We start from the raw sequence: 15,583 nt of genomic DNA, 5'->3' as shown, positions 1-15,583 counted from the left end.
CCGCTTTCCTGGTGACTGCCTGGCCAGACCACATCTACCCACCATTCCTCCGTGGGAAATTCCTCATTGAGGGGTGGGAGAGACCAAGTCAAATTCCCAAATGTTTCTCCAATCTGCTCCTTTACTCCAACCCAACTGCAGGCTCTTCTTGCCTCTTGTCCTGACTATTTTAACAGTCTCTAAACCAGTCTGTTTCCACACTGCCTTGAATTTGGGAGTACTTACCCTAAGGACCAAAAACATGGGTGGTGAGAAAAATTACATCTTAGTTTTCACAAATCTCTAACTGAAAATTTGCATTTTTTTTGTTTTTCGTGACCGGCAACGGATCGCAACCCTCAGTGTCGTGCCCGTACCGGACCGGGACCGGCAATGGGATCACAACCCTCGGCGCTGCGCCTGTACCTCGCTCAGCCAGTGAGCGGCCGGTCTGTATGTGGGATCCGAACCCTCGGCGGGAGCACCGCCACGCTCCCACGCGGCGCACTGTAGCAGTGCGCCACCGGGCCGGCCCTGAAAATTTGCATTTTTAAAAAATTATAAATGTTGGCAACAAACCCCAATAGTATTGGCAGGACCTGTGACTTGGCCACTAACAGAATCACAGATATTTTCATACCATATTACCACCATTGCAGATGCTGAAATATCACTTATGATCATTACTGATTTAAAATGATGGTCATTATTAGAGCTGTGGCTAGATCATGTTATTTAATGCTTTATTAAGAAGCACAAATACTCCTATTTTACACATTTTCAGTATTTTGATAGCTATATTTCAACATAGGTTTCCTTTGTAATTTTGTTTGTATTTTATTTTATGCATTTAAAAACGTTATTCTTAGAAGGGTCAATAGGCCTCACCAGATTGCCAAAGGTATTCATGGGAGAGGAAAGGTTAAGGACCTCTGGTCCAGTTTTTCTTCATCTCATATGTCACTACCTTATAAAGACAGCCTTGGTGCTTTCTCTCTGCCTGCAGAATAAAAAGTTGGATCCCCTAGCATGGCATTCAAGGCCCATTTATAATCCATTTTCAGAATGCCTCACTGTCTTTATTTTTTATCAATCCCCTGGTTATAACCTGTGTCCCAGTCACAGTGAATTACCTGAGTACACCAAAAAGTGCACTCATATCTCCAGGTCTATTTCTAGCTTCTCTTAAAGAACTACTCTTTTTTCTAAGGCCCAGCTCAAAATGTTATCCTGGTAAAGTCCTCTTTTGACTTCCCCCAACCACAACCACCGAATCCTTCCTTTGTATTTTCCAGAACACTTTGCTCACAGCTGTTTGATCATTTATCAAACCCTATTGTAGTTAGCTTATATATCTGTTTTTTGTTATATTGTAAGTTTCCTGAGAAGAAGGACTTCCTCAACTTTACATCCAAGACACATAGTAAGTACTTGGAGGTGTCTGACTGAATGAATATATCTAAAATATTCATTCTCCTGAGGGATGAGGAAAATCCATGACCACATTAGTTTGTCCTTAAAAATAAGAACTTCTTTTTTTTTTTTTCCTTTTTTTGTCTTTTTTTACTGACCGGCAACGGGATCGCAACCCTCGGTGTTGCACCCGCACCAAGCTCAGCCAGTGAGTGGGAACCGGTCTCCACATGGGATCCGAACCCTTGGCGGGAGCGCCACCACGCTCCCAAGAGGCGCACTCTCCAGTGCGCCACCGGGCCGGCCCAAAAATAAGAACTTCTTTTGACAAATATAACACAAATCCACTTAAAAAATCCACCAGCCCCATAAAAAATAGAGGGTTATCATCTCATATCCCACTGTGTGGACCCTGTTGCCTTTAGTTGACTCTATCCTTAAAGATAACAAGAGCACCACTAGCAGTAACCCATTTGCTTAGCCTATAAACCTTTTAGCTGTATCACTGATGTCTTCTCACATTACCCTTCTTTGAATGATGCCAAATATATATTTTGGCCAGCCTGCTTTAAGCAGATGCTTTTCATTACTTGCTCCAGGATTTTCTAACCATCAAGTTCTGGTACGATTTTTATATCCTAGAACATTCAGCTGCATTATGCCAATATTAAACAAATGCAGATGCAAGATTTTAAAAATTCTTTTCCTAAGGAGCTTGAAAAATTAAAAAGGAGACCATTCCTTAATTTCATAGTGCAATGAATAACTTGGGTGACTGGATCTACATGTGTGCACGTTGTTGAAGGAAGGAATGTTAGCAAATACTGACCTGAAGTTAGAATCTCATGGAACTTCAGACTTTTGAAAGCTAAAAGGAATTTTCAACCGAGAGCAGAGGGATGTACGTGTATTGCCCAGAGGTTAATGTGCTGGTGGAATTTCAAATTTAGCCAGTCTAAAACAGAATCTTGATTTTTTTTTCTCCATGTTATTCCATCCTTAAGTCTACACTATCTCAGGCAATGGCACCTCTGTCAACTACAGAGTTGCACAAGCCAAAAAACACCTAAGTGTCATTTTTGATTCTTTTTCATTCTCCACAGCTAATCCCTCAGCAACTTCTGTCCATTACACTTCCAAAATATATTCTGAATTCATCTGCTTTTCCACTCCCACTGCCACCAGTGCAGACTAAGCTACTGTCACTTCTCACCTGGACTCCTGTGCCAACCTTCTAACTAGTCTCTCTGATTCTTCTCTTGCCTCCCCACAATTCTATACACAGCAGCCAGAGTAATCCTTTAAAAATATAAATCAGATCTTGTCACTCACATTAGTAGAACTCTCTGCATGTTATTCTTATAATAGAATTTAAACTCTTTACCACACCTTACAAGGCTCTATCTACATGGTCTCATTATTGCCTGCCTTGCAACTCCAAAGCCACTCTCATTTGCTCTGCTCCAGCCTCACCAGCTTTTTCCTATTCCTTGAAATTCCAGAGCTCATTCCTGCCTCAGGACTTTGGCCTATCTCCTCAGCCCTTCACAGGCTGGCTCCTTCGAACAATCTGGTCTTTCTTCAAAAGATCTTTTTTAGAAAGGCCTTCCCTCTACCATAGTTTATATCATTTCATCTTGTCTTGGCAACTAGCTGAGATGAGTCTGTTAGATTACTTGTTTATAGTCTTTTTTCTCCCAGCGGGATATAAACTCCATGGGGACTGTGACCTAGAACAGCTTCTAACACAAGAAAGACATTCAACAATTATTGTTGGATGAATAGGTCTAATTCTAGTTCTCAGACCCACCAAGCTGTGCTGCTGCTTTGAACTCATGTCAGTCTGGTTAAATATCTCTAAGACAGTATGGCTACAGTGGAATGTGGAATCAGAACTATTCTGTATAAATCCTTTCTCTACCTGTTCCCAGTTGTGTAACTGTGCAAGGTACTTATCATCCCTGAGTCTTAATTTACTTACCAGTAAAATGGATATAGTAGTCCTACTCTGTTGTGGTAGGAATTAAATGACGTAATTTATATAAAAAGCAGAACAGAGTGCTTGGCCTATAGTATGTGTCTTATTGTTATTTCTCTTTTCGCTTGAGTCTTCCATAAATTATAACAGTTTATATTTAAGTGTCTCCTACTCTGTGACAGGCACTGTTCCAAGTGTTTTACATGGATTAACTAATTTATTTTATTTATTTATTTATTTATTTTTCCTTTTTGTCTTTTTTCGTGTCCGGCAATGGACCGCAACCCTCAGTGTCGCGCCCGTACTGGACCGGGACCATTTTAGAAGTTAATATAACAAAGGACTTTAGATTATTGTGGAGTGTTAAAAACAAGTCTTCAGGGCTGGCCCGGTGGCGCACTGGAGAGTGCGCCGCTTGGGAGCGCGGCGGCGCTCCCGCCGAGGGTTAGGGTCCCATGTGGAGACCGGTTCCCGCTCACTGGCTGAGCGCGGTGCGGGCGCAACACCGAGGGTTGTGATCCCGTTGCCGGTCAGTAAAAAAGACAAAAAAAAATAAGAAGAACTTCTTTTTTTTTTCCCTTTTTTTGTCTTTTTACTTTTCTGCCACCGCGCTCCCAAGCGGCGCACTGTAGCAGTGCGCCACCGGGCTGGCCCTGGATTAACTAATTTAATCCACTTAAAAGCTCTACAGGAAAGAAACTATAAATATCCGTGTTACGGATGAGAAAAAACGAGTGGTTTAAGCAATTTGCCAAAGGTCACACAAGTGGAAAGCAGCAGAGCCCAGACTTGAACCCAGCAGTTCTATCCAATTTCAGAGGGAGTGAAACAATCATTGACTATTGACCCCACAGCAGGAAACACATCTTACATTGTAACCCAGCTCATGTATATGTATACATATGAATGTATCAAAAGTGTAAACAAGTTTTACAAAATAAGACTTACTCTTATTACAGATAGTGCATTCTGATAGTTTTGCTTCATTTTAATTTTTAAAAATGTTTTTTGACTACCTTATTGGTTTAATGACCTATAAATAAGTCAAAAACACACTTTGAAAAACTACTTGTCCAAATTACAATTAATCCAAATGTTCTTACTTTCCAGCCACCTCCACCTCTACCAGAAAAACTCTAAGAGCTATCGGTCCAGACTTTTATATGTCACTTACATTCCAGATAAAGTTCTTATTAGTTAATAATATATAATTCAACTCTGTACTCCACATATATGTACAACCAACTATATTACAATTAAAATTAAAACAAAAAAATCTAAGTGAATTATTCAAATATATTCAAATATTTCAATTAAAAAAAAAGTCCTTATTAGTTAAGATACTGAACCCCCAAGACTTAGATCTGTTTCCCACTGCAAACCTTTTGCACTTACAGAAAAACCATCCCTTGTCAGGTGAGACTCAAGTGATTCTTTCACTCTACAAAAATTATCTCTATTAAGATTCTTGGGCCGGCCCGGTGGTGCACTGCTACAGTGCGCCGCTTGGGAATGCGGCAGCGCTCCCACTGAGGGTTCGGATCCCACATACAGACCGGTTCCCGCTCACTGGCTGAGCAAGGGGCGGGCGCAGCACCGAGGGTTGCGATCCCGTTGCCGGTCCCGGTCCGGTGCGGGCGCGACACTGAGGGTTGCGGTCCATTGCCGGACACGAAAAAAGACAAAAAGGAAAAAAAAAAAAAGATTCTTAATATGAGCTGCCCTATGTATGCTAGAGCTATTTATGTACATGTCTGTCTTCTCAAATAGACTATCAGAAACCATGTTTTATAAACACTTGTGTCGTCCCAAATAAAGACTATATTAAAGTGAAATGGAGAGAAGCTGATTATAAGGAACTCTGGCTCTTAAATGTTGGATGGGGTGTCTGAGACTCAAACAAGGGAACACCCCTTCACCCAGCCTTACATATTCCCACATAAACATCTTAGGCATCTTCTCACTGATCCAGTGTTGCAGGCAGTTTACAAGAATCCTTCTTCCTGGAAAATTTGCATTGGTCCTGCTCTTAATTTCCCAACGCTACTCCTATCCCCTTGTGCCTCCTTCTTTCTGAATTTTGCTAGGCTAAGAGAACTTACATTTCTATTTCTCCCCGTAGGTACATATTACCATGAAAATGAACTGAAATGGTTTCTGAATGAGTGGATGTACATTAATATTTTCACCTGATTTTTCTGACTTTCAATCCTGACCTTTTTTATGAGCTGGCATTTGAGCTACTGTTTATATCTGTAGATAATATAAAATATATATCTGAGTGCAGGTTATGTGTCAAAAATAAATAAACCAAAGGAAAAGCCCCTGACTTGGAACTCTCAGTTGCAAGGCAGGAAATTCTTTCAGATGGCAGGAAGCAGCTATGAGCTTTTCCGCCAAGCAATACTTCAATTTCCCTGCCCTAAGGGAAAGATTATCCTGGTGTTGTTTTAATTCAGCAGATGCTGAGCAGTTAGAGAAAGGGAACAAACAAGTAGAGGAAGTATTATCACCTGTTTATGTTGACTTTTACCAAACAAGACTGGCCACCAGCTGTTGAGGGGTAAGGGAGGAGGCTAAGGTGGGAACAGGAAATGCCAACTCAGACTAAGCTAATTTTCAGCTTTCTGGCTGTTTGAAAAAAAAAAAGTGCCAAGGAAGTACATGGTCATCCTCAAATGGCCAGCAGGCAAAGGCAAGATAATGTATCCCATTCACTAACATAGCAGGCCAGGCTTAGTGCATACATGGAGTCACGCACATGAGTTATGACACTAACTTTAGTTGCATACTCTATATTTATTTTCAGGGGCTGGTCAGTTAGCTCAGCTGGTTAGGGCATGATGCTAATAACACCAAGGTCCAAGGATTGATCCCTGTACCAGTTAACCATCAAAAAAAAAAAAAAAAAAAAGATATATTTATTTTCTCCTTCCTTACTAAAACCCATATATCATTGGGGCAGTAATGTCCACACAAGGAAGACGTTTCTTAGCCTCCCTTGTAGCTAGCTAGTCACATGACTGAGTTCTGGTCAAATTAAGTGAAAAGTGTTGAGTAGGATTTCCAGGAAGACTCCTTAAAAAGCGCTGACTCAGTTAGGTTTGCCCTTTTTGTCCTTGCCGTCCTTTCGTCATGCTGTCAGAAATTTCAAAGCGATGGCTGGTGGTCAAGCAGCTATTTTGGACCATGAGCTGACCTTGAGAGAGGAACCCTATCACGGTGCAGCAGAAGGCTCTGTATTACTCCTGGACAGCCTACCTTTGGCACACTTTTCTGTGAGACAGACACACTTCCTATTTAAGCTGTTACTGATTTGGATTTCTGTTAAAACACAATCTTAACTGAGATACTCTGATAATTCTTGGTGTTCATGTAACAAATACTTCCTATCCTTCAAAGTGTGGTTAATTCTGTTACCTAATTCTATCATTCTAACAATAGTGTAAGAGAGCTGAGGCATGTATTATGTCAGAAAAGGAAACTGGAGTTGACTTGCCTAATACCACACAGCTGGCTACTTGGAGAGCAGCAGGCTCTGGAAGCTAGGTTGACTTACCCCTACGATTTTAAAAGCATGGTGGAAATAGGTGACAAGTTTCTTTTAAAAAGATTTTGACTGGTTTAGTAGTGGTTATTTTTAAAAAGCAAGCATTTGGGCACAATTTATCTCTTCTGTCAAAAGATTTCCTATCAGGATCACTGACTTTAAAAACATCCTTCAAGTTGCCTCCAGAATGCTACTGCTACATTAAAGTGAATTATAACTCATTGTATTGTTATATACTAAAAGAGCTGAATTCTAAAACAGGTGAAGACACACTTTGAATAAGCAGTTAGTAAAATGAATGTGTTACTGTTTTAAAAGCATAACAGACTTGATGATTAATGCAGAGTTGACATCTTTAAGAGGAAAAAGCAGAGGCAGGACTTTTTTTTTCATTACAATGAAAGTATAATTGAATCAGGTGGATTCAACATAGAAAAGTTTTAATGAGACAAATGTCAGGCAAGCATATCAACTTTAAAAAACAGAAAATCTAAAAGTTTAATTACAAAAACACTTGTACAGAAAACTTGGCATTTCAACAGTTCCAAACACACATATACAATTTTTTTCCCCTAAAATTTGTCAGAAATAAAACACTTGTCTCCGTTTCCTCAGTTGCTCCTTGTGTTTTAAAAGAAAGAAATCTATAACACTGAATAGGCAACAGCTTATTTCTTGAGAAGAACATATAAGTGCAGTAATATGTACAAATTTACTGGGAAACATGAATTAGATATTGTGCTAGCCTGTAACCTCATTTACCACCTCCTCTTAGAGCACAGAGAGGGAGGAGGTGGCACAGACCTGCTTTATGGAACCGGACAGTTTTGTGGCAGCTGAATTCCAGTCACCAGGGAGTCAGGAGGTGTGTAACTACTGGGAGAGCCAGCATGTTTAAAATGCTGAGAAAATAAGAGAGGCTTATTTTATTAAACTAAGAGCTGCTTATTTTGTGAAAATGATTGCAAACTGTAGGCTCTCTTGAGATCTCATGCACTGCTGAGTATGCAAATATTTCAAGTCACTGTCAGGTGTCCCATCTGACACCAGAGTCAGAAGAATGATAATCTTTGTACCAAGTTATATCCTTTCCTGGTCACAAAATCAGTGCTAACAAAGCTTCACAAAATTGAACACAAAGGAGAAACAGAGAGAAATATTAGAAGGAGGGAAAGGACAGAAAGCCCCTGGCAGAAAGCAGACAAAAACTTCCAGAACCAGCTTGGATGTCCTTCTGCCACAGACAGTGAGTTCTAGTTTGGACCTGGCAGGCATGGAGTCTAAGAAAAGTGGAAGAAACAGCAGATGAGAGCAAGAAAATTGGAAAATACAGGAAAAAAGCAGGAGACCGGTCTAGGTTTATAGCAGTAGATAATGATGGGTCTTATTCTAAAAAATTGCCAAGAGGTGGTAAGTGAGATTCAGTGCATGAGAATTTGATGTGTTCACATAAGGTATTAAAAAAATTGTTTTGTTGTTGTTATCCTTTGGACTACTAAAGAAAACAAGTAAGGAGATGCTGAGAAGATATGATGGTGCAGCAACATGACAGGGAGTTTCTGCCTTGCACCCTGGTTGATGAGCATATTGTGAGAGGGGCCATACTTCCATTCACCTGCCTTCAGTGGCGTGGTGCCTGGACAATGAGCTCAGCATGCTCTGCTTTGGTTCCAAAGATCTCAGCTGCAACCTTCAGCCCTGTGCTCTAGGGCATCAAAAACAAACAAACAAAAAACAGCAAAAAAAAACCCTGAGGTGAAGAATCAGAATCTTGCTTCCCCTTGCTGTTAAAGGAACCAGAAACCCCTCTTTGCTTTTGCTGTTTAAAAAAAAAAATCACTTGCTAAGGAGGGAGAAGGAAGGGAAGCTTGTCTTTTTCGCACAGATACCCTGAGGTGAAGAATCAGAATCTTGCTTCCCCTTGCTGTTAAAGGAACCAGAAACCCCTCTTTGCTTTTGCTGTTTAAAAAAAAAAAATCACTTGCTAAGGAGGGAGAAGGAAGGGAAGCTTGTCTTTTTCGCACAGATTCAGCAGTTAACAGCTACAGAGGAAGACAAAGGACATGAGAATTCCTCTATGCCCTTTCTGTCAGCTCAAGAGACTATTCTGAATATGTTTTCACCTATCTAAATCCAAGAATCATTATACCTGAAGAAGACAGGGATTCCCTCAGTTTTCACTTCTGATCAACTTTGGGCTTTTTTTCAATACCAAATGAAAAACTACTCTTTCCCTTTCTCCTCTGTTTATCAATGACCTTTTCTTTAGCAAAAATGCTCCACAAGACATTGCCAACAGATGGGAACAGAAGAGCCTTGCTGGGGCTGGGACTCCATGTCTGTGCAGGAGCAATGCTTAGAAAACAGCAGGCAGTACCAAGGAAGAAGGTGAGAGTATTCTCCTTCAGGGCAGCAATCACAAAGCCAGGTACCCACTGAGCACTCTGTGGGGTATGAAACACAGCGTGCTCCACAGGGCACTGTCAACAAGAAGCTCCTTTCTTTGGAGACACAGCAGGGCAATGATGGGAGAAGATTGGGCCCATCCAATGAGAGAAACTCTCTTTTAGAACCCTGCTGAGCTATAAAGCCCAGAGGTCAGAAAATGGAGATGTATAACTTGGTGTGAGTGAAGGGAAGCAAAATATAACCCCTGAAGGCATTTTTAAAAAGTGACAGCTAGGTAAGAAAAACGGAGCTCTACCAATAAAAGGGTCTAATTGGAATTGCAACAATGGGAAGTCATTCTTTCTGCTGTACCAGATGTCAGCCTCAGGGTCACCTAGTCAGCAGAATATATGCAGATCCACTTTAACAGATGGAAATGATAGGAAACTGAAGACTTGGGAGAGTGGCTGTACACTTTCAAAGTTCCACACAAGGATGATGCCATAGGAAGTTCATACACGTGTTCCTTTTGCTGCTCCCTCATATGGCTTGCTGGGGTGAAGGCAACTCACTCATTGGTAATTCTTTCACAAGCAAAGGGATCTGTCTGTACTCCTCTGCCCCCATGGATGGCTTCTCATTCCTCACAAGCAAAAACACTTACAGAACCTCTTGGAGCTCTAAGACCTGTAGCATTAGAGAGAGAAGGAAAAAAAAAGGGGGACATCACAAAGGTAAGTACTGATCAGAAGGGTTAGGGCTACGAATTTTAAAGATGTTTGTTTTATTTTCATATAGGTTGTGAAGGGCAAGGTGTATGTAAACTAAAGAGCACATAAAGCTGCAACCAGGCAATCTCATGGAGATGTTTCAGAGAACACTTCAATGAGAACACGGCACGGCTCCAGTTCAGCAACAATGTGAGGTAGGAAAAGCTTCAGCTAAACATAGAAAAGCAACTATCAGGGATAAGTCTGACTAGAGAAAATTAGTACTTCAGTCCAAAGAATATATGGTTAATCAAAACCAATTTTCTTCAAGTATAAATCTAAGGATGTCTGTACATGTAGGAATGTACTGTATGCATGTGATCAATACATTTTCTCATACTGATAAAAATGTAATCATATAAGAAGGATTTTTTTCTTCTCAAACAGCCCTATATTTATCATTGGTTAGATTGAAATCAGGTAACATGTGGATTGTAATAGTTTATATAAAGTGGTCACCTCTCAACTTAAAATCACTCTTATGACTTGCAGCTCTACTTGTCTCAAGGAACTAGTTAGCTACAAGAAATGTGACAGCTGGGGTAGTTCTTCCATTGTATATCTATAAAAATAATTTTAAAATGGGCTGACCAAAATTCTGTAACATAATTACTGGATTGTAGGGTTTTTTTTCTGTTTACTTCCTAGTTATCTTAATTCTCTCTTCCAAGATTTTTTAGTGCCTTTCCCCTACCACTTACAGCAATGACTTAGAAACCTCACCGAATGGGAGTTTAGATATCTGTGTTCTAGTCCTGGATTCTGTACTATCTACTCAGGTATTTTCAGGTAAGATGTTTCACCTCTTTGGGATTCAGCTTTTTCATATATAAAATGCTAGATTTCTAAAGGTCCCTCCCATCTCTAATATGCTCCTCTAAAACTTGTAGATCATTAGCTTCCCTTTACTCACTGGCTCCTGACAGTGGATGAAACCTTTGCCAAGCTCATGTCAGAGTTATTAATTGCACCACGAGTGCTGGGGACATCAGGCCTTGCTGTACATACTTGTATAATGAGGCCAAGCTAGTATCAATCACAGTTTTTGTAATTGTTTCATTTGACAGTTTTGGGGGGTGGGGGCAACTATCTATTCTTAGTTACGTTTGCATGGCTAGATAGTAAGAATTTGTAGTAATATAACAGTTTACATTTTCAGGTATTTTTTCAAGGGTAAAATATTTGTAGGTTGAAATCAAGGATAATGGCAATATGCTAGGTTTTCAAAGACACCTCAGAAAGCAGACACTATGGTTTATATTCTTAAGATGGGTAACAGTCTAGGAGTCTTGCTGACAAATGCTCAAAATAAAAAATCCACTTTTGGCTCAATACAGTACTTGCATTAATGGCCCTATACCTATGTGAGGAGACACCATGTTATCAATTACTGTTTTCTTTCACAATCTTCCACACTGTTTCTTTCAGCTCTCTCTTTTCAAGCCTACGAGAGTGCTAATTGAAAACACTGTATGAAAATGAGAAGGATGATGAGCTTCTGAAAAATCCCAAGCCTAGATTTACAAGCTGTTCTCTTCATAAGCAGAAGCAGTAATGACACTTCTTTATTCTGCAGGGAGTCCAGCCATCTCTTAGAAGTATAGCCTGTTCCATCTGGCTACTCACTAGAAGGACAGTAATCCTTTCCCCATCAGAGCACGGCTGAGGCTAAAGTATAATGAATTGCCTTGTACAGTTACCATTCAAGGACATGGCAAAGAAGGATAAAGACTTTTCTGCCTTTGTCTCTGCTAGCAGATGTTGCCTCATTAGATTAAAAAATCGTGGGTTTTACTTATTCTTATACATGTTGCTCAAAATCTAAACAAGCGAGAATATGAATTACATATATGTGTGCTCATGTACCTGCCAAATAAAGGACAAAGATTCGGACTCATGACCAGCCATTCTATGGAGTGTATTCTACTGTTGACTACTGTGTTAGTATCCATACGTGGCACCTACCTCACTGTATGGTGTAACCTAAGATTTCCACACAGTTTATATGTCTCTAGGTACAAAACAATTTAATTGATAGACCAAAGGGCTGCCAATTTTGTGGGATGGCATACTAAAAGGGAACCCTATCTTTAAGAACTTGAGTGAACAAATACCAATTCTATTTAAGAAATGATAGCTGATGACTAACCATTAGTACCAAAAAGTTTGCATGCGTAGATTCCTTCTGGAAATGCACTTTTTTCTCCTCTAAAAGGATGTAAAGCATACTACATTGTTAAATGTATTCTAAAAAAACCTTATTTCTCTCTCCTCTCTTTTTTGCTTATTGAGAGTTTATTTTTTTGATCTATTAAAACCAGGGCATTATTTCACTGTATGGTTAGTCCACACCAACATATAACACAAACAGTCACTCTGTTATTGAGTGGTGAATAAAAAGGCTTCCTAATTATATAAGTTTATAAACATAGAATGTCTCACTGACTACTTGTAAATTATCATTAATATTTTCCAGGGAAAAGCAAGATTAACAATTAAGTGATATTTTCTTCTGAGTGCTGTTTTGGGCATGATTTCCTCTAAGTTTTTCACTTTCTTCAAAAACCCTTCGGGAAACTAATGCCTGAGAATACAGGGCTGGCTGGTTAGGTCAGTTGGTTACAGTGTGGTGATAGCACCAGGGTGCAGAGTACACCTAATAAGTGACAAAGCTGGAACCAACGTCCACCACAAAAATCAATCTTTTTCCATTAAACCATTCTGAAGTATGAGAAAAAACTGTCTTGATTCTGTTTTCTAATATTATTTACTACCTTAAGCAACTATGCAACAGGAATCTTAATCAAGTCTCCAACTCATTCATTCAATGTAATTCTAAGGTTTTGTAGCATTGATAAAGTCTGATGGCATCTTATTTTTGATGATGTGCTGGCAAATGATTATCCCATCAGTGAGCACTTACCATTCCCTAACGATCAAGCCTGTTCACAACTTCTCGAACTGTAGCTATGAAGTTTTCATTGTCCTGGGGATTAGCTAAAATAATACTGTGCAGTCTGTTCATATATGAGTCAATGGTGTCCACTGTAGGTGTCTCTCCACTTCCTGAAGTGAGAAAAGAAGAGATAGTAAGAAAATCCTCCCCTTCAGTTCAACCATAAAAGTTAAGTGAATCCACAGCAAAAAAAAATTGTAACTCTAACATGGTCTACTTCACAGACAAGATTTTAATTTTAGAGGAGAGACTTTTAGATTTCAAAGAAATGAGACTAATTCACATACTCTAAATAAACAGGGCTATATAATTGCTGAACAGTATATATAAGTAGCTGCATGTAACAGAAGGTTAGAGATTCTCCCAGCTTTCTGCTGTGACTATCCTCAGAATGAAAGAATATATAAGAGACACTAGTGTTTGTTTTCTCTTCCTTCCCATTAAAAAAAAAAAAAACAAATATAAAGCAAGAAAACATATGTAAGAGAAAGTGCTCTCCTTGGGATTTATTACTCAGTTTCCATTGTTCTGAATATAAAATTTAAGCTTATTAGAAAGGAAAACAGATTATACTAAAACATAAGTGGACCAAAATTAAATGACCAGAGAGCCTGAAATTTTGGATGGTTTTAGCCAATACTGACATTCTATATTACATGATCCACAGAAAATCCTGAGGGGAAAAAAAGCCTTATCTTATTGATTTTCCTCTTGGGGAAGAGTTCAACCTTCCCACACCAATACTAACATAAAAAGCACCCCCAACCCCCACTCCCAGCACTGAAAGTACTCAGGCAGGATGACATTACCAGGCAAGGGCATGCTGGCAAAGCTGCTGGTCAACACCTGCCGCAGGGTCTCCAGGTGCTGCTGTAAGACTGTGTTGCGACTCCGCTCTTGGATTACATCCACCTCCAGCTTCTCCACTGCTGTGCGCATGCTCTCCACATGTTTTTGCAAGGCTGCATTCCTCTCCTCAAACTCCATGTTGGATTTGCGAAGCTGGCGGAGCTCTGCCTCCCGAGCTGAGAACATACACCCCACAGAACACATGCAGCACTGGAAGGAGTCTCTGAGGAGTCCCAATGACTCTCATAAGGAAGTTCTGCTTATCTGTCTCTAATTAGCTACTCCACCTTATCTGCCTATTCTCATTATGGCATTCTAGATAGCAATTTCAGCAATGAAATGCCTGACTCCCCAGAGCTATTTTAATTCTTAAAGCTGGTCACATTCTGTACATAAGATTGCAAAACAGTTGCAGTTCCAGTATTGTGTTAGTTAGTTTTTGCTTTTTAAAATAGTGCAATGTGAAGCCTGAGGGGTTTCATGTGGGGTACCCTGGGAAATCACCCAAGCACAGCTGTGGGTACTCATCTTTACTACAATGGGATCAGCTTTGCCCTTACTTTATATTTTGGACTCCCATGTAAGCTTTCATTTGTACAAAGGGTTCCAGGCTAAGTGTCTGAAACGAACTGAATTAGTGATTTACATTTATCTCCTTTGATCCAGAGACCAAAGAAACTTTGACAACACTGACCTAGCTTTCCCTCACTGGTCTTTTTTTTTTTTTCCTTTTTGTCTTTTTTTCGTGACCGGCAACGCAACCCTCAGTGTCGCGCCCGTACTGGACCGGGACCGGCAACGGGATCGCAACCCTCGGTGTCGCGCCCACACCTCGCTCAGCCAGTGAGCAGCCGGTCTGTATGTGGGATCCGAACCCTCGGCGGGAGCGCCGCTGCGCTCCCAAGCAGCGCACTGTAGCAGTGCGCCACCGGGCCGGCCCCATCCTTCACTGGTCTTTGAGCAGCTACCTTTACTACATAGTGAAGCAGTTATTCTTCTTCCAGACTTGTCCTAGGGAGGGATATCACTATCATTGCTTTTGAGCGATGAATTCCTCCTGAGAACTAAATCCCCTGTCAAAGACCCAAGGAACACAAAAAATCACCTTTGCTGTGGTTCAGGAATTCCTCTGTAAATATAGGGATGTCAAAAACAGATCGTTCCTTTACCTCTGTTTCTTTCTGTGAATCAAGAATAACAAAATGGTTAATTTCTTAAACAGAAGCTAAGAGTCTGAAGGCACAATGGTCATACCTTCCTTAAAAAATATTTGGATCAGCAGCAATCAGTCCAGGTGAGTCTGTGAGGAAAATGTATTCAGTTTTTCATTGGAATGGAACTTTCATAGAGTTCAAGCAGGCTAAGTATTCAGTTCTCTCAGTTGTACAACTGCTGTGCAATGAGAAATCTTAAAATAAACCTATCTAAATTTCCCTAATGAAGAAAGCTATTTCTTAGCTTTGTGCGTTGAGTAGTTGTGAAAATGGTTGAGGTGGGGAATTGAGAGAGGGTGTTTTTTCAGTCACTTCTGTTGGTTATGCATGTAAAATACTCCCGGAGATAGAACTATGCAATCTAAATTTGCAGAGTGGGCTGGCCTGGTGGTGCACTCGGTAGAGTGCGGTGCTTGGGAGTGTGGCGGTGCTCCCGCCGAGGGTTCGGATCCCATATAGAGACCGGTCCGCTCACTGGTTGAGCGC

At 40.4% G+C, this 15,583-nt stretch overlaps 1 protein-coding gene and 1 long non-coding RNA gene across 4 annotated transcripts in view; one reads left to right on the top strand and one right to left on the bottom strand.

Annotated features, from left to right (window-relative positions):
* Positions 1-7,307: 7,307 nt before the first annotated feature.
* On the top strand, positions 7,308-8,885 carry LOC103596838. The gene is made up of 2 exons (XR_551067.1): positions 7,308-8,675; positions 8,816-8,885. It is a non-coding gene; the product is annotated as an uncharacterized LOC103596838 (long non-coding RNA).
* Positions 8,886-8,989: 104 nt separating this feature from the next.
* The window catches only part of HMG20A (high mobility group 20A), an 85,089-nt gene continuing 78,495 nt past the window's right edge, over positions 8,990-15,583 (bottom strand). For all 3 annotated transcript variants that reach the window (XM_008580567.1, XM_008580566.1, XM_008580568.1), the window contains 4 exons: positions 14,989-15,064; positions 13,844-14,059; positions 13,002-13,144; positions 8,990-9,995 (listed from right to left, as the gene is read on the bottom strand). In XM_008580567.1, coding sequence (XP_008578789.1) covers positions 13,008-13,144; positions 13,844-14,059; positions 14,989-15,064 — 429 coding nt within the window. In that variant the 3' untranslated portion in view covers positions 8,990-9,995; positions 13,002-13,007. The remainder of the gene's footprint in view (positions 9,996-13,001; positions 13,145-13,843; positions 14,060-14,988; positions 15,065-15,583) is intronic.

The sequence above is a fragment of the Galeopterus variegatus genome, unplaced genomic scaffold (genome assembly GCF_000696425.1).
Source record: "Galeopterus variegatus unplaced genomic scaffold, G_variegatus-3.0.2 Scaffold2127, whole genome shotgun sequence".
NCBI lineage: Eukaryota > Metazoa > Chordata > Mammalia > Dermoptera > Cynocephalidae > Galeopterus > Galeopterus variegatus.
This window is presented reverse-complemented; position numbering and strand designations above follow the sequence as displayed.